This window comes from Thunnus maccoyii, chromosome 6 (genome assembly GCF_910596095.1).
Source record: "Thunnus maccoyii chromosome 6, fThuMac1.1, whole genome shotgun sequence".
Lineage (NCBI taxonomy): Eukaryota > Metazoa > Chordata > Actinopteri > Scombriformes > Scombridae > Thunnus > Thunnus maccoyii.
In genome coordinates this window covers 4391957-4419545 of record NC_056538.1, presented here as the reverse complement: position 1 = coordinate 4419545, position 27589 = coordinate 4391957, and the positions used below count along the sequence as shown (strand labels likewise).

General features: G+C 38.2%; 2 protein-coding genes across 2 annotated transcripts; both read left to right on the top strand.

Moving 5' to 3' along the window:
• Positions 1 to 108: 108 nt before the first annotated feature.
• On the top strand, positions 109 to 14944 carry LOC121899266 (uncharacterized protein C11orf53 homolog). Its single transcript, XM_042414978.1, has 5 exons — positions 109 to 187; positions 1337 to 1437; positions 9858 to 9897; positions 11704 to 12008; positions 13898 to 14944. Exons 1-5 carry the CDS (start codon positions 178 to 180, stop codon positions 14333 to 14335), a joined length of 894 nt encoding a protein of 297 aa, XP_042270912.1. The 5' UTR covers positions 109 to 177; the 3' UTR covers positions 14336 to 14944.
• A 6015-nt stretch (positions 14945 to 20959) lies between these two features.
• linc.pou2af1 (lnc RNA pou2af1) lies at positions 20960 to 23991 on the top strand (the record flags this gene model as incomplete). Its single annotated transcript, XM_042414440.1, has 4 exons — positions 20960 to 21073; positions 21455 to 21506; positions 22359 to 22684; positions 23390 to 23991. Coding segments are annotated over 4 exons (843 nt in total), but the record flags the coding sequence as incomplete, so codon positions are not given.
• Between the last annotated feature and the right edge of the window lie 3598 nt (positions 23992 to 27589).

Below are 27589 nucleotides of genomic sequence, written 5' to 3'. Positions count from 1 at the left end.
AGTGTGAGGTGGCATGTTCCATGTGTCCCTGCCCTCCTGACAGCGTGGTTAAAGCTCCCATCGTGGCACGCCACTCAGTATGGTGCTCTACACTGGGATTTAGCTACTGTAGGCAAATACAGCAGAGGGAGAACAGAGAGGCCTCTGTGTGTGTGTGTCAGACTGCTCAACAGCATCATGGACACAGGTAAGAAAAACTCATTCATATACAACTGCTTCTGCTGTCATTACTATTCTTATGAATACATAACATTACATACGTAATTTATATTAGATTTTTCCTTTGCAAAAAAAAATATTTTTTCACTTCTTAAACTTTTTTTTGTTTTGTTTTGTTTTTTGTCTTCCTAACTTTAATGGAGATGTGCTTATTATTTTGCCAACTGGTAGAGAATATAGCAGTTTTTTTGTTTTGTTTTTTTAAATATGTACTGTATGACGGTGTAATTTGTATTTTTTGCTATTATTTGATTACATGTGTGCCTGTTAAATCAGTCATTTCATTTGCTGATATTGACTTCTCATAAGAAATAAGCTGATTTAGTAGTAATGATACATGAAAAGTATCAGCAAGGATAAAGTAAGATGCAAATCAGTGTTTGATATTTGAAAGCTGCTTTTAATATCAATCAGTCGTAGGTTATCATATGCTAATTAATATCGTTTATAACATAATTTTTGGAATGATACCTCACAGGGTGCTGTGCAAAAAGCCATTTTTTAAATTTTAATCTACTTCAGAAAACATTTCATATTTTCAAGAATCTGCACTGGCAGAGCAAAGTTGGGGCTTATCTAAAAGATCCATTCAAAAAGCTGGGATCTTTTACATAAGGTTTTTTGCATGCAATTTCCGTTTGCATAATAAAGTTTGCATTTTCATTGAGTTTATACATCTGCTTCCCAGGAATGTCCCCAAATCACACCAGCACACATTTGAGATTTAGCAATAAGTTGCTACTATGATGCATGCATATTTTGTATTATGTACCTAATCTTTATTCAAGAGTTGTCAAACCTCTGTTTTATACCATTAAAACTCCTCCAGTCTTCCTTCACTGTGAGCTTTATGCAGCTGTTTGTAGTAAATTGCCTCTTTTTTGCAGTCCATTTGCATTGACCAAACCGGAGGCAATTTCCATGACATTTACACATGAATCCCAAAGAGTCATTCGCCTATATGCATAAAACTGTGAAACATTCAAATGAACACATTTGTGGGAATGGGTGAAAATTTGTATGAAGTTGTGTTGCAAGTGACAAGTCAAACTGTTTCTGGATTTGTATCATCATGTTCATCATGAGGATTCACAAGCTGTTTTTCTGCTCTGCCTAGAATATTCTAAGAGGGTCTACCAAGGTGTTCGAGTCAAGCACACAGTCAAAGACCTGCTGGCGGAGAAGCGATCCCGACAGACAAATGGGCCGAGATACAGTGTAAGCACAATCTCTTCTAAACCACTTTGCTTTTGTCCTGTCCTGTCTCTCCCCACTTCATTTTTCTCCTAAACCAAACAGTGCAGCCACAGTTGACATTCTGTTGGTGGCACAATTAAGAGGTCGCCTTTTAAAAATCTCCTCTCTTGTTTACATTTTGGCTTGTTTTGTGGACTAACGATCCATGGTTGATCTATTGACCACCTGTACCCCCCCCTGTCTTTCTCCGCTCAGAAAACCCCTCGAGCGTTCGCAAAGCCAATCTGTAAATAGCTGAGCATGGTGTGTAGAGAGAGACACAAAGCGTTGAGTCCCATCCTGACCTCACAAAAGAAAACTGACACAATGCTCGCAATGGCGACAGCCATGATCTCCAAAAACCTTCCCCTCAGGTGGAGGCGGGGGCGGGGTGGGAGGATTGAGTTGGACAGGTACCATAGAGAGACAGAAAAAGGGCCGCGCAGGAGGCTGCTTATGCAAAGTTTGATCCACACACACCTGCCAGCCATATTGTCCTCTGCCGTGTACAGGCCGCAGACAAACCTCCTATTGTTGTCTCAGAAACACACCCCAACACACACTCTCTCTCTCACACACACAGTCAGAGAAATCAGGCTCTGCTTTAGACATGTGCATGCACAAGCAAGACTGGCTTTTCATCCCTAAACTGCCTGTCAAAAGGCTTTTACAGGACAGTATTCACTATTTGTTTTCTGTTGGCATTGGCATGTCCACTCTATAGATATGCATGCCGCTAACGACTCGGGTAATTAGGGGGTTGTGTGAGAGACAAAAGAGAAGATAGCATCAGATGGAACAAAGAGACAAGTCTAAAAATGTATCTCTTCTAATGCAACACTTATCGTTTTATTGTTGAGAGTGAAATCTACAGCTGTGTACTAAAACCAAAGGGTATCATTTGGAGTTTTGTAACTTCAGTGCATGTAGCAAAGAGATCACTACCACCTGGCCTAATATGAGTAAATGCAGTATGAAGTAGAGTGGGAGGACAGTAAAACAGCTGTTCTGCTGACAGATTGAAGTTTTATTTAAGCAAACGTTTTATGACCGAGCTACTCTGAAAGATGAAATATACATGTGGTTGAGTTTCACTTCAGTTGCCAGATACACACATTGGCAGGGTCTGACTTGGACCTAGCAAGTGGGTCAGCGTAATGACCTGACATGTTAAATTAACACATGAAGTGGCTCAGAGTGGGTATGTTTCCAAAGCCTGATATATCTTATTCCTCAGTGCCACAGACTTCTATTGTGGTTTCAAATCTATTTCAAATGTAAATGTTTCAAATGTATTTCTACATTAAATATTCACAACTAAATAAGCAACAAAGTTAAAGTTCAGAAAAAAAAAACTCACAAAACCTTTGTTATTGTGTACTTAGAGTTTAATGCTCATAATTCTGCTAATCAGCTTCATCAGGGCTGTGTGGGTGTGGTTTGGACACATTTCAATGACAGTGGCCTGGCAACATAAGCAAACAAAACCCCACAGCTGTCATCAGAATCAGTTTCAAACATCGCTGAAGCCTAATTGGTGTGTTGGTGCCTTTTTCCAACAAAAATGAAAGTAAAGCCATAGAAATCGCGTGTGTAAAATAACCAAAACTGTTCCAACTTTGGCAGAAAATTGCATGTTTATGTAAGATCTCACTATTCAGAATAACAAGCTGACTGAGAAAAAGGTTTTGAGGGCCTTTAAAACATCAGTGAGCCACAACATTGCACTGGGTGGCATGTTCCTTTATTATCATGAACATGGACACTGTAGTTTATTTTGTCTCAATCCCACACACACAATTCTGCTGCTGTAAATGCTCACAAGAAAACCAAATGTGTATTAATGCGCAGCTGCAAATAGTCCCTGACAAATGTAGTTTTTACTCCTCTTGGAGTGAAATTTGCTAAAAACGACAGTGCCCAGCTGTTTCAGAAAATTACAAAGCTTTTTTTTCAAATTAAACTGATAGCATCTACTAAAGCCAGAAATGATTGGTTTAAAAGCAGAATATTGTAACTGTATTTTGTTTTGAATGCATTGTCCAAACCTGACTTTAAACCATGTGTTAGAGCATGTGGAAGCAGCAGTAGGCTGAAGAGGAGACAAACATCTCTGTCAGGGGTCAGTGAGTCCACAGAAGAGACAACACCAACCGCTCAAGACACTAGCTCCTTTATTTGCTCTTCTCTTAAATAGGAAAAACAATCTCTCTAACTGTGATAATGTTGTAAGTGTTGTAGAAGTCAAAAATCTGAAATATCGGGTCATTTTACAGTTGTTTAACCTTTTCTTATAGATGCAAAAATCAGGACAGAAGTTGAATTTGCATCTATATAAAAGAAGAGTAGCAGCACTAAAGTCAGACTGTACGTTTTGAATTAAGAAACAACTCATTTTCCTTCTTACACAGTAATAGTTGAAATCATAAACAATAAAATGCACTCATGTTATGCAACACTGATGTTTTAGCATGTACCATTACCCTGTAGCTGCCACTTGTGACCACAGTTCAGCATAATTTACAAAACTCTCACAATTAGTTTCACAATATAAATGTGACTTCTAGCTACAGCAGTACATTTTAAGTACATTTAAACAACCTGCTGCTGTCTTCTGGGGTTGAATATATATAAAGTAGTTCATATTATTGAATAATTTCATATTTCTTATATCAAGTTAAATGATACCAGCAGACTACAGGCCATAGTTACTGTGTTGTGTGCAGGTACCTGTCCTGCAGTTCAGAGCCTATTCAATAGAAGGTTTACTTGTATGTTTATAAATGACAAATGAAGACCTGATGATACACAGAGACACACAGTAACTAAAGCCATCCACATCTTTATGTGAGCTAATGCTGCCTTTTATCTCTTGGAATAAAAGGCTATTGAGAGAGCAGAGCAAACACTGACCACAGAGGGAGTCTCCTCGTGTTGGGACACGGAGCGCCATGGTGATAATATAACAATCTTACCTCATTTCACTTTCACTTACTTCTCTTCTCTGAACAGTTCTATGGAGATCGTCTGTCCAAGCATGCCGGCTGGTGTTACATAAATAATCTCAGGCTGTGAATGACAGTTAGTGACGTAGAAAGCTGTAGTTAGTGACTTTTAGAGCTTGCAGAAGAATGTATTTGTCTCTCTGGCTAAAATGTTAAATACAGATGAGTATAAATAACGAAGAGAAAATATATGTGTGTGTGTGTGTGTGTGTGTTCATTAATTGTAGTATGAAAAAGGTGCGACTGTTTTTGAAATTTCAGTGTGCAACAGATAATGGGAATATGAGAATATGAAGAATGTTTTGCATAGGAAGGAAGGGTTTTTCTGTGATATATGGTTAAATTAATCCATCATCATTACCCCACCCTCTCTCCATACAAACACACACACACACACTCTCTGAGCTTGAACGAGCTGATTTCCATACGCAGCCTTCAGAGATGCACTGAGCCGTACCTGGGCCACATGAGGAAGTCTTGGCACTGGCAAATCACATTCAAATTTTGCCCTCAAAATTTGCTTGCCTCCCAGCCAACATGGGCTTAATATCAACTCTTTCATGTTGGCAATATGCAAATAAGAGAACCTATCCTGTGAAACCATGTCTGTGTGTCTCTGCCCTGCATGCCTCTGTTCTCTGCACAAATACCTCTTTCTAAAGAGACAGATAGACAAAAAGCTTATACGATTAATAATAAGACAGCATAATGTAAATCTTTATATTAAATAAGTCTAAAATATATTATTTATCAAAAATGATATGAGTAGATGAGTCAGCAGACAATAAAAGGATGTAGCGCAGATGAACAGAGCATACATGAGGAACATTTAACCTCTTCAGTCCCACATGAATTCATTCATGCTGTGCAGCCAAACAATGTCAAACTCAGTGAACTTTATTCAAAATTCGAATGCAGGTGGCAAAGTTTGCAAAATACGAAATATGTCGGTCTGAATTTGGGTAAAATATGTATAAAATGATAAACAAAATACTGAAAATATTACTATTTGATGTTATGGTGTAACCATAGAAAACAGAGTCTTGGGTTTGAATATTTCATACAGTGTAAACATGATATAGTGTATATATGAAATACTGTCATACAGGGAAAGAGAAATAACAAATTAAGATACAAATATGTATTGTAACACAGTTTCCTAACCTCATCTGGATTTCTAACCCTGTTTTTAGAGTTTAACTGTTTTGCAGTTTCCCTTAAATTTCCAGCAATAAGTGAATCATCAAATTGTAATATGAATTAATCTATTTTCAAGAGCTAAGAGTGAGATTCAAATGGCAAATAATGAAATTATTTATATTTTTTATTCAAGAATATGCAGATACAGAAGTGGACTACTTTTTGGAGTATTTTTACATTACTTGAGTATTTCCATTTTCTGCTACTTTGTACTTCTACCTTTCACAGGTGTGTGGTTACTTTTCAGAATAGATTTTACAAAAAACAAAACAAAACAAAAAACATATGATAAGCCTATAAAATGCAATTTATCCTTAAAGATTAATCCAGTGGTTCCCAACTTTTTTGGCTAATGACCTCTTATAAAAAAATAAGTAACTAGTTGGGGCCCCTCCACATGTTTAAACTGTTGTAACTGTAAATGAGTTTTTAGCAGTTACACCAGAGAGTGACTCCCAAACTCAACCTTTCAGGTGGTTTCATTAAAATAACCATTTGGCCCAAAGAAACATTATTATATTCAATATTTCACAGAAAAACCAAGATTAGAGAAAAATAAGTAAGTAAAGTTTATTTAATATAGCACCTTTTACAGAGCAAGGCCACAAAGTGTTTCACAAGAGTAAAATTGACAATGAAATAAGACCATAAAAATAGTACAGTAAAAGATATAGTAACAGAAACAAACAATAAAGAATAAGCAACTACATAGCTTAAAAACACACAAAATGCAAACACTGGACACGGTGACATGAGACAAAGGCCAGTTTGAATAAATGAGTCCTCAGCTACTTTTTAAAGGCGTCAACAGAGACTGCAGATCATATGTGTATAGGTAGAGTGTTCCACTGTGTCAGAGCCACCACTTCAAAGGCACAATCACCTTTTGTTTTTAGTCGAGTACAAGGGACAACCAGTAAGCCCTGATCAGAAGACCTACTGGTGATATAAGGATGGAGCAGGTCAGAGATGTACACAGGTGCCTGACCATGCAGGGCTCTGTATGTGAAAACAAGAACCATAAATGAATCCTAAACTTAATGGGAAGCCAATGTAAAGATGACAAGATAGGTGTGATGTGAGTCATCCTGCTGGACCTGCTCAACAGCCTTGTGGCAGAGTTCAGGACCATTTGTAGATGGTCCAGAGAGAACTTGCTGAGGCAGATGAAAAGGGAATTGCAGTTGTCTAGCCGGATGATATAAAAGTGTGAATAATCATCTCTAGCTCAAGTTGTGATATCACAGACCTGAGTTTGGCAATGTTTCTTAAATGGAAGAAACATGTACGGGTTAACGATTTGATATGTTGATCAAAGTGCATAGCCTGATCAAACATAAAACCAAGGTTTCTAAGAGTAGACTATACAGCTGAAGAAAGGGACGCAATACACTGAGCAACCTTGGAAGCTATGCTATCTGAAGCAATGATAAGGACCTTAGTCTTATCTGCATTTAGATGTACAAAAGTTGTTAGCCACTTAGGCCTTTATGCCAGTCAGACAATTGTGCAAAACAGATAGTTTATCATTCTCATCATGCTTAAAAGAGACATACAGCTGAAGATCATCAGCATAACAGCGATAAGAGATACCTTTAAATTTGCTAATAATATGAGAATATGAAAGCAAATAGTATAGGACCCAAGACAGAGCCCTGGGGCACACCACAGAAAAAAGCAGCAGTTTCAGACACGTAGGAAAAGCTGAAAAAACTGAATGCAAATGTTTCCTTTTCAACCCCATCAATCATGACCTGTATATAAAGTCGTTAAACCAGCTCCACCTCACCCCAGCCACAATGATAAAATGCTGCTTACACATTATTGTTGCATCAGTATTAACAATCTAACAATGTAACATATAATCAACAATTTCTCTGCAAAACTTGTACTTTTGGTACTTTAAGTACATTTTACTGATAATTATTCTGTACTTTTAAGTTAAGTGGATGTTTAATGCAGGACTTTTACTGGTAATGTATTTTTACATTAATATATTGGTTCTTTTACTTAAGTAATGGATCTGAAAGGATCTTTCTCACTGGTAGAAATCTGGAGTCTTGTCTGCATGTGGGTTCCTGTTCCAACAGTTGAGAAACCCCACATAATTGTATTATAATAGTGCTTCCGAAATTTATTGGCTTGTGATCCCTTAAAGTGAAGCGATGTCTACTAACTCTCAGTACCAGATGCTTATGTCAAAAAGCAATTCAACAAAAGAGTGACTGCTTTTTTGAATACTTGTTAAAGATCTGAAGAAGAGAATTTATCCTGAACTTAAAGGACCAGTGAGTGGATTTTAGTGGCATCTAATGGAACAGACTTGGCAGAAATTGAATATAATATATTATAATAAGTATGTTTAATTAGTGTACAATCCCATGAAAATAAGAACTGTTGTGTTTTCATTACCTTAGAATGAGCCCTTTATATCTACATATGGTCAGTATCCTCTTCCACAGAGGAAACCATGTTGCACCGCCGTGTTTCCACAGTAGCCCAGAGCGGACAAACCAAACACTGGTGCCAGAGAGGGCCTTTCGCGTTTTTCACGAGTTTCATGGCCGTAGGTTCTCCTATATGCTTGGAAGGGGAGGGTGAGAGGAGGGGTACTCAGCTGGTTGCAATCTGCAACCTCACTGCTAGATACCACTAAATCCTACACACTGGACCTTTAACAGGAAAGACAGCAAAGATTAGAGGGAAGTATGATAACATAAATGTAATTTTGCAAGTGTTTTTGCCTGCTTTTCTGTGCTATTTATCATCTTGCAGCCCCTCAGATGAATTTTATGACCTGGTGTGGGGCTTACACTTGCTGACAATTTCCTTTAACAATCTGTTTTTTTAATATGATACTATACTGGTGTATTTTTCATAACAATTTGGAATATATCTCCACAACCTTGGGAACTGTTGAAAAAGAAATCTTTTGCATTTGGCTATGTGCCAAAGTGCAGTGAACTTCTTTCTGTCCACAAATTTTTATAGACTTTTCCGTTGACTTCATATGTTGGCTGTTTGCATAAAACATCATGCAAATCATGTCATTACCAGACTATATGTTTCCTTTTATAATCCTCTCTTATCTTTTTTCTTGAGTTTATGTCTCAGATGTATTTCACCATTTTACCTTTTACCTAATATTTAAAATTCCCATGTTTTGTCAACATGACAGAGAAAACTGAATGTAGAATATGTAAAATAATACTAACTACACAAAGTTAATACAGAATGTGATACTGTACTGTACATGCAATATGTGTACAGCAGTTTGGTATAATATAAAGGAAACATGTACATTTACATATTTACCATTTGTGTAAATATGTGTATTGTATTCACATTATATTTCTCTTATTGTCAGGAAATCTCAGTTTGCTAGTTTTTAGCAAATGTTACATTTGTTATGTAATAGGAGGAAATTGTGCATTTGTTGGGGACTATTTTCAGCAGCGGATTAATACACATTTGGTGCTCTAGTATTTCTAGAGCACCAAATGTATTGTATTTCTAAATGTAAGTATTTCTGACAGCAGGACTGTGTGTATGGGACTGAGTCAATATAAACTACAGTGAAACAGTGTGGCTCATTGATGTGTTTTAATAGTTTTTGGACAACAATAGAGCTCTGTGACACAGGAATAAGACATTCACAGATAATATTGTTACTGTTAGTAGGATCAAGTCATTGTTGGTTTGGGTCTTTTGATGGGATTTGTTGACAATAACAAAAACATAGAATATCACTATCCTTAAAGACACATAAAGACTAATATGGGTAAAGGTATAGTATGTTAAATATAGCTCATTTTATTAGAACACTTGGTAGAAAATATGTAATTTTCCTTTTTGCAGCTAGAAGAGAAAATAAGAAAAAATGCTGTCAGCGTGAAGACTGACTACAGTGAGACTATCAGCAAAATCTTGATGTAAAAGACAAACCTCAGCTTGAAACATGGCTGTCCAATTTGTTGCTGAAATGGACAGTAGAATCAGACCATATGTTTTGATGTGGCAAGTTGTTTTCTCATGATAAGTCAACCAGAGAATAAGCTTCAGCATACTGCACAGTCTCTACAGTAACAGAGAGTGAGTGTAATTCACTTGCAATTAAAATGGCGTCTAGTCTGTATGCTGTCAAAATAAGTTGTATTACAATGTCATCCTCATGTCAGTCTTATTTTTCTGTCACAGGGAGGATCGACCACTCCACCTTCTTTTGTCCAGATGCCAGGTGAGACTGCAAATTAGTGATGTGCGAGTCATCAAGAAATCGTTAGAAATGAACGACTCTATTTCATTATTTATTGCGCAACTTTTATATTAATTGTATTTGTGGAGATGTGTCAGATGTGTGTGTCAAGTTAATTACTGTGAGAAAAGAAACCACTTTGATGCTTGTTTCAACTCATTACTGGCTGTCCCAGCCCTGAGCTGAATGAATCACTCACATGTTCCACACCACAGTCACCAACCATCCATGAATTTTAACTTGTCTTTTTTTTAGTAGTTTACTACTTCTCGATTCTGATCGATCAGTCATGAAATTCAACAGTGTGTAATTTCTGATTAGCAGACTGCGTTGCTATGGATACCGTTCTGATCATAGATGGGACTGACTGCTGTTCAAGTCTTTTAAGCAGAATGACAGACTTGTTTTTAAATGGAAACAATAAAATCATCGTAAATTAATACAGTTATTTCAGTTATTTTTTTATTACCAATATTTTGTATAAAATAATTGATTTATATCATAAACAGCCATGTATTTAGTGGGATTAAGTACAGCGCGGTGTTTAGTAACATTAATCTAACAGATGTTTTTAGAGGAAACAGTACAATCATTTTAAATCATATTTTGTGTAAAATAATGTATTTCTTCAATGGTGCAGTTGAAGCAATTACATATTGAACCATTAAACACCTCTAGTTCAGTCAGTTTAGTTCAGTTTTATTAGTTATATGTAGGTTAACAGGATCCACGGTACAATGAGATGTGTGGGACAAGAAAACAGGTCAGCTCTGCAAGAAGAGCACTAGTCATAAAATATTGAATATGAAATTAAAAAGATGAGATGACATATAAATATAATATAACCCAATATACATATATGAAAATAGGGATTTATGTATAAAAGTAAAAGTGGCAAGTACAAACAACAGTACTGCACATTGGGTATGTAGCAGTCTTGGCTCAATACCAGCAGTCATGGTTGATCTCTATTCAAATCATCAACATTCTCCAAGATAAATATTTCATGAGATTTATTTATTTGAACAAATCAGGTTTACATGTAGGCTGTAATGAGTAGAATGCTCCTTCACCAGTGGGGGATTCCCCAGGATCTGAATGACTGACTCAGTAACTCCAGTGACTTAAAAACCAGACTCTCTTATGTGAGTGACTCATAAAAACTCCAGTCAGTAAAGAGTCAAACCTCCCATCTACACTGCAAATCAAGTAAAAAATCAAGAAACATGAGCACTCACTCGTTCCTGCCTGCAAGATAAATCTGTCAACACAAACTCTATCAGCATTGTAATGATTAATTACTACGCCTGGAGGAGATTGTGTGTTTAGTCATGTGTACCCGATATGTGATGATCCACTAAAGTTAGGCACGATAAGAAATGAATAAATCCCTGTTTTGAGTGAGATTCAACTCTTCTTGTTTATTTTGTGTGGTGTGTTACAACAAAATTTTCTAAATAAATAACGATGTTTAAATTGAGAATTTTGGACTTATCATCCTGTTTATTGTTGCCTTATTAAGTTTATACAGGAAAGCAACCCAGGATGCTCGGTTACAATACCATTACACTATTCTATGCAGACTACACATGCCCACAGACACACTTGGTGGAGAGCTGCAGTCTACTGAGTGCACTCATCTAGTAATTACTGTACTTAATTCTTAGAGGACCCCAATTTGCAAATTTTAAGGATCTGTAGAATCATTTAGTGTGAACGCTGTGGTTAGACAGAACAGTTTGTTGCCATGATGAAGATGAGGATATAATTTCATATTGTTTTCTGCAGGGTCTCACATGCTGCCCAGCTACTATGGCATGAGACGTCCCTTCATCTCCGACTCAGACTTCTGCCCGTCCACCAAGCAGTTCTCTCCTGATGTCTACTCCTCCACACTCGGGGGTAAACCTCTGGGTTGTGAGCCCTCCACCATGAGCAGCTACTCCTCCCTCATCGACAGCTACTACCCCGAGACTTTCGGCGACTACCGCAGCGCCGCCGCCTTCTCCAGCTCAGGAGGATCCTTCCTGCCCTCGTCGGCCCTCTCGTCCCTGCTGCCTCCCTTCAGTGGAGAGTCCTCACATTTATTTCTGGTAGGATTCAGGATTAGTTCCTCTGAAAATCCAAACCTAATTTACTACACATTTTAGAAACAACTTCATGAAATTAAGTGCTGTTATTGCTGTGATAGGTGTGTCTCCCCATGTCCTAAACCAAGTGCATCCTGGGAAAGCCTTCAGACAGCCATGACAGTGAAAAGAAATGTTCAAAAGAACAGCTTCAAGTTGCTTCAAAAAGATAGCTGCCTCCAAAAATGCGATGGTGTTCAATTTTGAATGCTCAGATCTCAAAATGAAATTGGTTGACGGAGACATGGTCTTTTGTTAAACTTAAAATTCAGCCCTAAAGACTTTATACTTTTAAAAACTGCTATTTGTGATGTATGGCTTCATATTTCTGGGTACAGTTAGTTGTTTGTGATACTGTACATGACTCTTGTGGATAACTGGAAACATACAGGCAGCAGCAGACATTAATGGTTCATCTCACATTTCTGTGTCAGTTCTTCACAATAAAAGACCACATGCATGCACTGACATTCAGTACTCCCACAGGAGGAAATGTATCACAGAAGAGACCGTTAACAGTACAGTAGCCCCAACAGACCAAAACACTGCAATGTCAGCAGACCAGCCATATGTCTATGCTCATCCTCCCACATATGATAAACAGCAGCAAGGGTACTGCGTTTGTTTGAAAACCTCAAAGTGGGACACATTTAGTTAATGTATCAACCTTTGAGGGAGTCAGCTAATAGAATGGAAACAAAGACAAACAGTGATGTTTTTCTTTGTTTGGTTGCTTACAAGCAGCAGAAACCTGTGCAGAGGTTCTTTTTGACTTTAATGAATAGCATGCTACACTGAAGATGTAAGAAATGTTGTTAAAAGCACACAAACTTTGAATATGTGAGTCATGTTTGTTGCCAGCACATCATGAACTTGGGTTTGAGAAAATATGCTTGACCTGTTGATTATGGAATTTAAAAGATTATTTTATTACTTTTTTTAGTTTTTGTAGAGGTAATTAAAGAGTTGATTAACCCAAATTACAAAAATATCATATTTTCTCAAAGGGACACTCCACTAGATTTACACAATTTTCACTCATGATCACATAAAGTCTGTGTTTCAAACTGGAGGTGTGAAGGTAGACAGGCAGGGGCAATGATGAGGCAGTGAGGGTCTAATGAAAGACCAGCATTATTGGAATTGTAGGATCTACCATTTTTAGGAATTTGACCCAGACTAGGGATTAAACATCAGGATATTTCGGTCTCTGCTGCTTCAATTTTGACCTTTCTTTTGTTCTCTTGTGAGTCCCCCTACTTCATTGAGGTCCGATATTAAATAACTAGAGTCCTCTTTTAACAGTCGTGCTATCTATCCAAGCAGACAGGTTTATTTTCATGTGTCCAGGTTGTGAAATATCCATCTCTAAGGTTTGGCAGCCCTGAAATTTCCATGATTCTGTGAACAAATAAATTGAAGTGTAAACCTTGAATCTCTACTGAAGAAACAGTCCTTATGAAAACTGTGACAGCGATGTTCTGTGAATTGTCCAGATGAACCAGGACATTGTTTCAGAAGAGATTTCGCTGTTGAATTTTAATGTCATTTTTCAGTGCTGTGAGCAGCACAAACTAAATGTCATTCACTCTCATTACATTGAGGTGGAGGCAGATATCTCAAAACCTGGGCAAATAAAACTGTATGATACTTGTGTTTAAGAACATATGTTTATATAAAATATAAATGATATCATGCCATTACAAAAGAACTGCTGTTGTGATATGCGGCTGGCAGTTTGGCAGTATCTGATGGTGAATGCTTCCTTTAGTCAGTGGAGGAAATGAATGAATGAATGAATGAATGAATGAATGAATGAATTCATCCTCTCCTCTCTTGTCTCTCTGCTTCAGAGGGACTCATGGGAGCAGTCGGTTCCAGAGCCAGTATCGCAGGTGGAGGCTCTCTGTCCAGACAGCCTGACCTCCGTCAGCGTCCCGCCCTCCATGCCCAGCCCAGAGCCCCCTGGGAGTCCCTCACAGTACCGCTCCCCCAGCCGAGGCACCTCCATGGGCCCGGTGTCCAGCAGCCAGCCCTACACCCTGCACTCCCTGGAGGACGCTCACTACCACCCCTTAACCGCCAGCAGCTCCTACGCAGTCCCCTCCTCCTCCTTCCCCTGCCCTCCCTACATGAGCAGCCCCGTCAGCGACCTGGTGTCCAAGATGGTGACAGAGGATGCAGCCGACAGCCACGGCAGCCTCCCCCCCAACGGCGAGCCTCACTCCTCCTGGGCTAAAGAGGATGGAGTGAGCTCCTGGTCGCCCTATGAGATCAGGAGGACCTACTGACTGGATGAGGGGCCAGAGGTTCAGAGGAGGTTTTACAGACATTAACACAAATCAGAATAAGGTGGAGACGAAGGAACATACCACTCTTCCTCTGCTGACACCAGCTTTATGAACTCAACAAGCACTTGACTATGCAGAGATAATTCACAGGGAGGTTTTACTTTTGAAGGCTGTAATTTGATAGTAGGATTGTGGTAGTTCACCAAGGTTTTCTTGTTGCAGCCTGATCGGATGGGAGATTCCTGCTTATTTGTATGAAGAGTAATGTCTTTTTTATTTGATGTGTATGAAAAGGAGTGGACAGTATGGACATGATAAGCCCCAAAACTAATAGGGCCATGACTTCTCATGATGTATAATAGGAAGATTTGTTGTTGTCATAGGAAAGCAGGAGTGCATGTTAAAAAATCTTAAATGCTTCAGCATATTAGTGGCCCTTATTTAAGAAGACGTCTTAATAAAGAATTACTTAAAGGATGGGTTCACAGTTTTTCCAGTCTGTCTTAAAACAACAGTCTGGTGTCCATATGACCACTGAAAGAGGTTTTCCTTGCTGTAATCATTCCTCCTGTTCAGACTGGCTATTCAAAGCTATTAAAATAAGCTGCCTGCTTATTTTACCTGATTTTATTTGTTTCTAATTTAATGTCTATTATTTTTCATATTTAAATTTGTGTTTTACTCCCTTTGTGTTTTATAATGTGTTTATTTTTTATGGCTTTTAGTTCTTTTTGACCTCTCTTTTTTTAAAATGTGTTTTGTTTTTATTGTTAAGCACTTTGTAACTGTGTTTTGAAAGGTGCTATATAAATAAAGTTTATTATTATTATCATTATTATTATTATTATTATTATTATTATTATTATTATTATTATTATTATTATTAAAAGATCCTTCAAATGTGTTTTCAATGTAAGTGATTGAAGCCACAGTGTGTCCACACAATCATTTGGTGCAAAAATGCATTTAAAAGTTGATGTCAAGCTTATATGAGGCTTCAGCAGTCTGAGTTAGTCACAAGCGGATATCTGTTGAGCTGTGGTGGAAGTATAGTAACAAAAAGAGGGACTTTAGCACAAAAAAGACTGTAACGTTGAAAGATATCTACTTGATTTGACTCATTTGGACGCTGAAGCTTCATATTAGCTTAAGATAAACTTTTAAATACATTTTTGCACAGAGGGAGGACTGTGGATTTTGTCCCCCATCACTTCCATTCTAAGTACATTATGAAGGGATCTTCTAATGGTCAGTATGAACAGGAGGAATGATTACAGCAAGAAAAACCTGTTTCAATGTTCATTTGGGTACCTGACTGTTGGTTTAAGACAGACTTGAAAAATTGTGAACCTGTCCTTTAATGTAGGTGATAAAACAACAATGAAGAGCACAAGAAACATTATTTATGTATGACTATGACTAAAATAATCATTGTTCATCTGTCTCATAAGACAAATGAAATTACATATTGTTGTTTTTTGCTGAGGGCCCCTGGATCCAAAGCCACTAACACTTTATGTTAACCCCCCTATTTAGCACCATATAAACAATGAGTAAATGATTAATATCACACTGTAGTGGTGTTGTAAGCAGATGATTTTTAAGTGTTTATTGATGTCTTTGTTAACAACTTTAACTAAAAGCTAAAAAAGACATAAAAGCTCTTTCAATGTTTCCTCTTATCAAGTTTTATATTCTATCATAGATCTTATAATTGGGGGGAAAACTCTTCAATTTCAAATCACTTTCTAAAAATGTTTGAAGTGAGCCAGCACTGTTCATAATGAAGTCTTTATTTATATTTGCATTGACTTCATAGTGTTGAAATCATTTCAAATGTGAATGCATCACTTGCATTTCTTCACTGGGGGTTTATTAATATGAATGTCAGAATAAAGTATGCTTATTATTGCTTACAATAATGTAGAGTGTAGTGTGTAATGAAGCATTAAGAAATTAAAAAAAGGTTTCTAATGTCATGATATGGGTTTAAATTTGGTTTTATTTTCTTATTTTATATGTATATATATATATATCTTTTTTAATGATATCTGATATTCACTGGCTGATCAACAGTGTGTTACAATGACCACAAACTGTGTAAGTTGGTAAGCTGTTAACTGTGTAAGGCAAGTTTCAATCTACTGAAGATCATCAAATGTCTAAACAATATGTTTCATAGGAGAAGTTATAGATGACATTAATAAACACTTAGAAACATCCTTATATCTGCTTACAACTACTCTACAGTGTGTTGTAAGCCATTAAATTATATTCTAATTACCAAAAATAATTAATAATAGAAATATACAACTTAAGGTCAAAAGCAACAAAAAAGCACACACACAAATAATAAGTCAAGAAATGGCTAGATTCATATTCTATAACCTTGAATATGTGCCCACATATCATAACACTTGGTGATTGAAGTGGAAGCTCTCTTGTCTTCAATACTGTTCTAATATTGGCTAAAACATATTTTTCTATGTGAAGACAAACGAGTGTTTGACTTTTACTGTTTTTCTTTTGCTTGTGAGGCATCATCTTAATCTAGAGGCCATCACTGCAAAAAGGCACAGGAAGCTAAATGATTTCAGTTAAAGCCAGCTCTAGAAAAATTATGAAATTGCTGAAGTTGGTTTATTTTATTTCTGTCAGGAATACTTTTTTTCCCCTTCTTCTTCTTCTTCTTCTTTTTTTATTTAAAAAATGTTCTATATGTTGTGTAGAAATACTACAGGTTGGACTAAAGTGTCACCAAAAGCCTTTTCATAATCCTTCTTTTTCATCAAGCTCTTGCCATCAGATAAGTATTAAATTATTAATTGTCTATTTAATTAACCACCACTGTTTGAATTGAGTAACTCCTCCCAGTAGGTTTAATGTTTTTCTAGAAACTGACTGCAGAGAGTAAACACTGATTGAACTGTGTATCTATAACATGCCACTTTCCCAAAACTTAATTTTAAGAAGTTGTTTTGTTTGAATAAGTGAATAAAGACTTAAATACTGACCAATTCATTTTTTTATAAAGCTTTAAAAGTAAATCCACGCACTGCCACACACAGCCACGAGGGCAGTTCAGTTGGAAGAAGTTCCGTTTTCTGACCACTAGGTGGCGCAGCGCTGCTGCAAGAGGAGACAGAAAATACATGGAGGTAATGAGAGCAGTGAGCTGAGGTGGAAAACACTTCATGTGGTGTAATGTAGTGAGGACAGAACTTTATTTCAAAAACAAAGGGCTTGGAATGAAAAAAGAGGCCTTTTTAAAGTAAAATGTAAATATTTAATATTGATCAAAATGTTTTATTTTCTTTATGGAGTGGGAATATTGCTGCCACTGCTACTATTAGTAATAATCAGAATAACTAGTAATAATAATAATATTAATGATAATAAATAGTATGATAAGTATAATAAGTATAATAAGTATAATGATAATAATGATAATACCGGGGTTTCATGAACAACTTTCTCTGTAAGACAGAAATGCTCCAGATGTTTACAGCTGCTTCATTACGACATAATTACTATAAACTGTGTTATTTTGCTGTAATCTGTAATAATTTAGTTACTTGTTATGTGCGTCTCACATTCTGACATCATGCAAAAGTTAATTTCGAGATTTATATCTATATCTATCTATCTATCTATATATAATATAATTTTGCCCTCTAATGCACAGAGACAGTTGCCAAAGCTCTTAATTCAATCTATAGTAAACTATTTTTAAAAAATAAATGTTTTAACTTTAAACCACAGTGGCAAGTTTGAATGGAAGAGATTTAGTGCTGAATGAAAAGGTCTGATCTAAATTTTAAAAGACACCCTGTCAAACTGGGAAATCCTTCCTTATTCTGAAACATTTATTTAATGTAATTAATAACTAAAAGTGTGTATAAAAGTATATTTGAAAAGCTGGAAGGTGCTGCCTGCAGCCTGCAGCAGATGAGAGCACACACAGCACTTGCTGGAGGAGCTGAAGGCCTGCGATGGCAAAGATGACTACTGCCCTTTGCCACGCCCACTTCTTTCCCACTTTTATCTGTTTTTCTCTGAAATTAAGCTTAAAAATATGTTTGAATATATTATTGGCACTTAGAGTGGCTCCAGTAAACGTGTAATCACCGATATATGGTCAATTGTGGTGTTTAAGTTGCGCACAGGCAGCACCCAATGCTGTAGTGCTTAATGAGGGGGTGTGATGCTCTGATATTGCAAAAGGAGGATAAAATTAATAAAAGTATGGTTTCTTTTCGGTCAAAGTGTGAAATACTATTATATTATATTAAAGTACAGCTTATACAACGTCCATGCGTAGTGATTTTTGTTGAAAAACCTATATAAGTCGGTTGCCTCTGAATATTCAAATTGAAAGTAACGCGCAATCAAATCATTGTCAAATCATTGAGTTCTAGGGGTTTTAAATAGTAGGCATGGAGGGAGAAAATCTCAAACTAATATGTCCCCAGCTATATTACAATATTGTTGTATGCTCTGACGCTGCTGTAAGACATTTGTGTTGAGATTTTTGGAGACTTTTGCACAAATTTCGTTCTTGGCCATTTTGCTGAGGCAGAAAAGGACGTTGTGGAGTCCCACAGGTCTTCTCCAGGGAGCCTCTCTTCATCTCTGCCATCATGTCTGGTGAGTTTCACCTCGGATTTTCATCTGGAAAATCATTTTGTTGCATTTTCTCCTGTTAGACAGAAAAGAGAAAAAGAGAATAAGAAAGATGTTTAGAGGCAATTTTAAAAGAACACCTGAGTCACGTGTAAAATTAGGAGGGCTTTTTTCTTATAACTTGCTCATTTTATCACACATTTAAATGATATACAAGATGACCAACAGTTAAATTAAACTTCATGTGGTAAATCTTTGTAGTTTAATGCCACCTGTTTCCTAACTGATGGGTGGATCAGAAGTGTCGGCTTTTTTTTTTTTTCATTCAAACAGCCCCATGCAGATTTACCGACTTTTATGCATTTATGTTTCATTCTTTCAATCACCGCCTTCTAACACACATCAGGATATGCAGATCATCGTTTTCAAACATTTCATTTTGTCATAAAATAATTACAACTAGACGTAACATTTCAGCCATAGACTTTGTGCTCGGACTGCTTGTGCGTAACAGGACGGCATGTGTTACCGTGTTAGAGTGGGATGTGTCTGCTGTGTAATTTTGGCCCCACTATTTGTCACTTTTAAGACAAATCATGAAGTAGCATTTAGATGTATGAATATTTATCAGATGAGGTTTCGTAGCGGAGGCTTCGTCTCTTATCAAATCGCCTTTTACCAAACGTCTCGCCACTCCTGAGTGCTTTAAATTACGCCTTTAGGCCTAAATTATTTGCACCTATGCGAGGCGTTCCGTGTGGTTCCTTAATCAAGCTTCACCTATAGGAAAACATACGGCCAATTATTCCCTGTATAAGCGCCATATCACTTCCACTGTCACATATCCCAGTTGTGCGGCTGATGTGATTTGAATAAAGTAACAAGAGATTGGAGTAGACCATAGGTTTGCATTATAAACAAGCGCGCTCTCGAAATTTTCCATAGCACAACAACGATCTAATCAAACTGAAGCCTAAACTGAACTTTGAGTAAATGTCAGGACGTCGGTAACACGGAGCTGAAATACGTAAAGAGTAGACATTGTTTTCATTGATAGAGGAGCTGCCTTTACCGAGACTAACTTCACTCTTCGGAATCGCATCTGATACACATCTGTGGCTCAGATCAACAACTTCAACACTTTTTCATACAAGAGATTAAACTTGTTGTCACCGATCATTCTACACACGTTTCTTCTTCGTTTTAATGCGGTTCTTTGTTTCGATCGTCTCTGCGTTTTACGCAGTAGCCACGAGCGCCTTTATCCACATTTACCAAACGATCCTTAACGAATTTCAACCTTTTGATCGATCTAGGTTTGTCAGTTTCATCGATCAATCAATCGTATAAGCGTTTTTTTTGTCAGAAATATATACTTACGGTGGAGAATTTTGTGTCGCTTTCCTTTGTTCCTGGTCTGGGTGGGGTTACTCGGGAGCGCGGGGCACACACAGGCTGCAGGGAAAGACTTCGCTCACGGCGTAATAGGAAGGGCCGAGCCGTGTGGTGGCGTAGAGAGGGAGCCCTGACCGGGAGCACTGGGGGTCTTTGAGGTCGGGACAAACGGCTGAAAAGACCCGAAGATACAGCGTCCACTGGGCGCCTGCAATGCGCTTTGACGCACCGCGGTTTCGGACAAAACCTGGGAGATTTGGGCGCTACACAAAGTTCAAACTACATTTTATTATTTATTATAACATGTTTTATATGTTACCAACGTTTCCCAGCACACAAAAGTTTACCAAGTTTTACAATGCACATTCATTAAGACGTGACATGATCATTTTATGGAAAGATTGAAAATTATTGGAGACAAAATCTTGCAAGACATGTTTTTTTTATTATTTTTTTGAAATTGAGGGAAGAAAACACATTGTGGGCTTGTGCTGAGGGTGGAGAGAGAAGGCGGGGCTGAAAAGTGGGGGCTGCTACTAAGGGAGTCAGTATCTGCCATTGTCTGCTCCAATGGAGGGTGTTTAGTAAACATGATCGACATGCTGTTCTCTTCATACAGATAAGCCGAGGGTGTACCAGGGCGTCCGAGTGAAGACCACGGTTAAAGAGCTACTGCAGAGGCACAGAGCCCGCGAGGCCAACAGCAAAAAAGTTAAAACGGTAAATCCCCCCGCCCTCCCCCTTCCCTCTCCCTCTCTCTCTCTCTCTCTCTCCAATTTGTCAACACTGTCATTCTGCCTTTCCACTAAGCAGGTGAGGAGAAAAACATTCACTGAACAAAGCAATAAACTGCCCCTGTAAATGATTACTGTCCTTCTAATAAAACATCCTAACGTTTCTTTCTTACAAAGCCATTAAGCACACAAGTACTGTACGCACACACACAGACACTCACACACATTTTGGAGAAAAAACCCACTAAATATCAGAGCAAAAACACTCCTTTCAAAGTCAAATCCAAATGTTCTGACAGAAAACCTAATACTGTTGTCTTTCTCCCTCCTCCTCCTCCCCATCTGTCCTCTTCTTCCTCATCAACAGATATCCCAGGCTTGCTTGGAACTTCAGGATCTTTGCGCGTCCACTTTTCCAAGTAAGTTCACCCAGCCATATCCAACATCCAAGTCCAGTGTCAAATATTCATTGAAAGCAATCAACCTATACACTGCAGCATTTGTATCCAACTTGACCCAAAGCAATCGCAGACTGCACCGACATTTGCAAATTTAACTCTATATTTGCATTCAGTTTGCAATTACCCAAATTAAAAAAAAACCCCAGCTATGTACAACTAGACATTAAATCCCAGTGTTTGGTAAACTGCTGAAAAATCCGCACTGGTTGCAGCAAAACATACAGCAGAAACTATAGTTGGTTTAACCTAAAAGTTAAAAAAAAAAAAATCCAAAACAAATCATACTACTCCTTGATGACAGGCAGCAACCTGCTCTGACCCCAAAACCAGGAACAAAATACTCACATGAAACACCCAGTCATGAGCAACTACTCAGAAAAGTGTACGTGCATGCATTTCTAGTCAACTATTGACAGCTCCATTCCAAAAGCGCAGGGTCCCTGCTTATAAACGTAAGCTTCATTCAAATGTGTTGGCTGATGGTGTCATGACATCACTCTCTGAACTTATAGGCCTATTTAAATGTCTTCCTGTGGTCTGTTACCATGCAGAGACAACCGTGCACCTTTATTTGGATGCGCTCTCGTGGATATCTTATTAATGATCTGTTGCGGTAGATTTTGCATAGATAGGCTAAATATCAACATTATAAGTCTTGAGTGGGTCTATTTTCACTGACTTCGGTATGTAGTCGATATGTATGTTTATGGGATGTAGGTTGATACTTAATCTGTAGTCTGTGATAAGATTTTACGTTTTCATTTGCTTTTTGCATATTTTTAATATAATTTTCCTATTTAATTCCGTCAGGTCGCTATGTGGACCCTCCTCCCGCGGTTCCCCAAGCGGACACGAGCGGTTATAGCGCGCGAGTGCTCCAGCCGTGCGCCGCCACGTTCCCTGTCCTTGACAGCTCGTGCAGCATCCAGATGCAGGAAAGCACCTTTAACGACAGCCAGCAGCAGTTTGGGGACATGATGTTGCCCGGCAACGGCTACAGTGTCAACAGCAACAGCACCGTCGGCGGCGGCGGTGGTGGTGGCGGCTACAGCGCCTCCCTGCCTCCTCTTCCCTCCTTCCCGCTGCCCTGGTGCCATGGACTCTCCTCAGATGCGGACTACTATGACTATGGGATGGTAGGTTTTTCCCACTGACACCAACCAAACTCCATTCAAAATACAGTGTTTTTAAGAAATGGCGATTTCTTGTCGGTTATTAGTGTAGAAGAGAGATAAAGTTCAACTCTCGCCTTTTGTACAGGGTCTTTTCATACATTCGGCATATATATAATCATTCCCCGATTAGCCTATTACATAAAAAAAAGACTTTATGGATGACAACAATTTAGGGGAAATTTATAGGCTGCTGAAATGTATTTCTGAATAAAGTCAGTTAGATAATCATGATGTATGCCGAACAGCAGAGGGTTTCAGTCCACTGGTGAACGCCTTAAATCTTACAGTAATGAACGGTTTGTAACACCTCAGGCAACGTGGAGTTGTATTGCTTTGGAATGAAGGTTTGGCTGTTTTCCTCTGAGCAGACACCTGTCCTCGGGCTTCAATTCAGCATATAGTAATTATATATGAGTAATCTGCAGGTACATTTAGAGCAATTAATATTGTTTTGTTAGCAATCATATCTGTCTTTGCTTGACAACATACTCCAAATCACATCACTAGAGGAGCATTATTATTTCAGCAGCTTTAATAAATGAATGAATTATTCACTTTCAAAACAAACAAAAAACCACACTCACAGGCGTCCTTGGTGAGCCTGTGGCCTATAGTGTGTGTCAGTTTGATGTCCATCACATGACGCGTGTCTCTCTTCTCTTTCAGGCTCCTTGCTCCCCACCTGAGTCTCTGAAGCTCTGCAGTCCCGTGGATCACAACAGCTACTCGCCGCAGGATTCTTTCTCCTCCTCCTCTTCCTCCTGCTACGACTCACCCACCAGGATGGAGTCCAGCTACCACGGCTTCACCTCAGAGCACTATCACTACCAGCACTGCAACCTCCAGGACTGTTACTGCCTGCCCCACTGTTGGCCAGGCCAGCAGGAGAGCTTCTCTGTCCCCGAATACGCACCTTACTACCCCCCCACAGACCACCCGTACGCCTGCCCTGTGGAAGAGAACTATTTTAAGAGAGATTTGCCAATGAGCTCCGAAATGTGTTACAATGTACTATGATGAGACCCTCAGCAGTATTGTTTTGTCTTTTGTCTGTAAATAGGATTCTTTTCAAGTACTCAATAAGGTGATGCTGTCTGCTTGATGGTCCGCTTTGCATTTCAGTGTGTGCTTTTGCTTGGGTGGAGTGAATATGATGAATGTTGAATGGATGGAGAGGCTAATATTTTTGTATCAATGATCTTTTTTTACAACTTAGATTTATTTTCATACATAATTTGTTGCTATACTAAATAAAAATGTTGAACTGACCAGTAATGCACTCACAACTCATTTATCTCGAGGAAAACTAGAATTCATGGCAGTTTTTTAAAGCAAAATATCATCATGTGGGAAGTTTCAGTAGAAGTTTCCAAGTATGCACTTAGGGAGGACTTCAGCAATGATTGGACACAGGTGCTGTGTTACGGTCAAGGTCATATTATGTTGGTCTACAGGTTTACAGTTTACTCCCTGAACAAGCCACTACACTTCAGGCTGCCAAACGTCAGGTCTCATTTATCATGAGCTTTTCTCAGGAAACTAAAAAAAGGTGGGAGGAGAGAACAAATAAACATTACAGTGATAACATGTTGGGGCTGAACTGTGCTTTAATAACAGACTTTGTATTGAACTGGAGGAATCCTGAAAGATTTGATTTAACCTGCAGGGACGAAGTTCACTACAACTTAATAAAGACAAAAACTTCAATAGAGAACAGGGTTTTATTGCATATTTATTGATGGATAAATAACAAAACAGATTTAGATTATCTCAAAGGGTTCAATAAAACCGTAACTATAACAGGGCTGTGAGGCTATAAAAGAAATCTTAGAACAGCACATTAAAAATGCAGGAAATAGATCCGGGTAACTTTAGTATTTCCATCAGCTTACATAATGACCACATATCTGTCTTGTTCTTTGAGCTACTTGAGATGCTTGACTTCCTGAACTGTGATGACAGGTACCGTGAAGGTTCCTTGGAAACTTGAAGTGATGAAATTGAGCAAAGTAATGAATACTCCCTCCTGTTCTCAAACTGTTTAGACTGTTGCAATATCAAAAAATATTACAGCAGTACAGATAAGGGCAGCCATATTGCTTTCTGGCAGGGCTGAGTAACTACCAACAAGGACACTGAGGTTCTGCTGGAGGAATGTTGTACTTATTTAAAATTTAAATGTCATTACATTTATTTTTCATTGACCATGTACAAAAAAAATATCTTACTTTCCATCTGGACAGATAAACACAACTTCACACAGCCCTGTTTTCTGGTGTGCTTACACTGAACCAAATTCAATGATTTATACCACAGTTTTTACATGACCATACATGTATACCAAGCAGAAAACATCTTAAGCTTCATGTTTCCTTTTCTGTAAATGAATCATATTCTCGCTAAGCTGACAGGTTTGAACATTAATGTTGAATTAATGTCTTTTAGTGGTGAAAGAAGTCATGCTTAACCCTCCTAAAGGTTCTTGGAACACTGACACACCATGTTGTTCTAGGTTTGTTGATGAGAGTACCAGATTAGCTAAACAATACTGCAGAATCTGTAGTGCTGTCAAAGTGCTGTCATATTTGAAAAAAAATATTTGATACTAACAATATCAACAGGTTAACCAATCTGGCTGAGTTTGTTACAATTATAATAGCCTTATTTAACCAACTATTTATAGTGTGATTGTTTGCTTATTTATGTATTATTTTCCTATGTTTTCCTTCTTCATTGTATCATATTTACTCATTACTGGGCAACAAGTGTCGCTAACACTTTATGTCTGTTTCTTTTGTTTTTTTAAGTGTGTAACTACCTTCTTGTAGCTCCTTGAGGGGTCATCATGTAGTAAAGACAAGTCTAAAACAATGTCTTACAAAAAGTCTACAACATTAATATTAAGAACAGGTCACCTTTATTTTAAATGGGTGGCATTCTGTAGAGACTTATACAGTATATATAACACATTATACAGAATTCACAATCTAAAAGTTTCTTTACACAATACAGAAAAATAATTCTGTGTGTGGAAAATATACTATATACATATATATAGTATATAGTATGTATATATATAGATATATACTCTCCAAGCAACTTGACATGTCTCTGCAGTGTGCCTGCATCCCGCCCTGTTAACTATCGCAATTACCAATGAATGATGTGACACTCCCAATGTCAATATGAATATGCATATTAATCAAGTTGTTCATTCAAATATACAGTACTGTGGAAAAGTTTTAGACACTTTAGGGAAAAGTTTTAGACACCATCAGGGAGGAATCTGATGGTCTAAAATGTATTCTGCAGCATGACAACAAGCCCAAACATACAACCTGAGTCTATCTTCAGCTACAAGAAGAGCAAGGAGTCCTGCAACAGATGGTTTGGTTCCCACACAGCTCTGATCTCAACATCATGGAGTCATTCTGGGATTACATGAAGAGACAGGAGCAGCTGAGTCGTCGAAATCCTCAGAAGAACTGTGGCAACTTCTCCAAGATGCCGGAACAACCAACCTGCCAAGTACCTGACAAAACTATGTGCAGGTGAACTGAGGAGACCTGCTGCTGTTTTAAAGGCAAAGCTGCTCACAGCAAATACTGATTTCATTTAGGTTTCTTCTTTTTACTGAACTTTGTATTAAGTTAACTGATAAATAACTATTCATGGAAGTATTTTTTAAAGCATCTCACTTACTTTTAGAGCCTAAAACTTTTACACAGTACTGTATGTTAGAGAGGTTGCTTTATTGTCACCATAGCAACATAGAAATAAGATCACATAGAGATATAGCCCACAATTTAAAAAAACATTTATAATAATAGTAATGATAAAAATCAGGGAATGGAGACAGAAACAGAAGCTTCGCTGCTTGTTGCCACATGTTTGATGTAGCTCGCTGCAACCTGAGAGCCAAACCATTCTGGGAACTGAGAATTAAGAAAAAATATCGGTGCTGCAGACACACCAGTGTAGGTCAGGGGGGCAGTCAGAGGACATCACAGACGTCCCCACCTCACCACCTCCTGCGGTGGAGGCTGCAATTAGCGGCTGCTGCCCCACAACTTGTGGGGGCAACAAACCTGGCAATGATTTGCCTGAGGGTGAGCCCATTCTTGTGCGTAAAGAGCATACCAAATCACATCATAGGCCAGTCATTCAACTGCATGTTGTGACACGGAATGTAATCAGTAGAAAGTGGAGTCATTGAAATGGAGCGTGAAATGAATAGTACTGTGTGTGTATTACAATTTGTATACACAGCGTATTGAATATTTTCTCGTCAAGCCCTCATTTTTCCCCCCCAAAATGTTCTTCTGTATAGCTGCACTCATTCCCCCACTATGTTTTTATACATTTTGCACAGACAGTGGCAACTTTTGAATATGATTGTGAGTGCAGCCAGTGTTTCTTAAATGAAGCCCAAGCTGAAAATTAAACATTTTTGTCCAAACCTGATGGAGTGCAGCTTTTTTATGAGCCCATAAACTGCTACAAAACAGTATCTTTTAACATTATTCCCCCCCAACACCCCCACACCCCCTACCCCCTCCCCTGAGCGTAAACAAAAGCTGAATGTCAAAGCTGCAATTCCCTCCGAGGCGCAGTGAGTTGCTGCAAACAGAGACAAGGTTAGAGCTCTGAGGCATAAAGTGAAAGGGCTCAGGAATGTGATGGCTCCTAACTGACACCAGCAGAGTTAGAGCAGATCAAGATATGATTCACTCTAACCTGATCTGTCTGCAGCTCCTCACTCTGATCTCTTATTGTAAACAAGTCTGCTTTCTGGTGAAGTCCCCCCCCACCCCCCATTTAGCTCCAGGGTCACCCCAGCAGCATTGTTGGGAGTAGCGTTGGCAA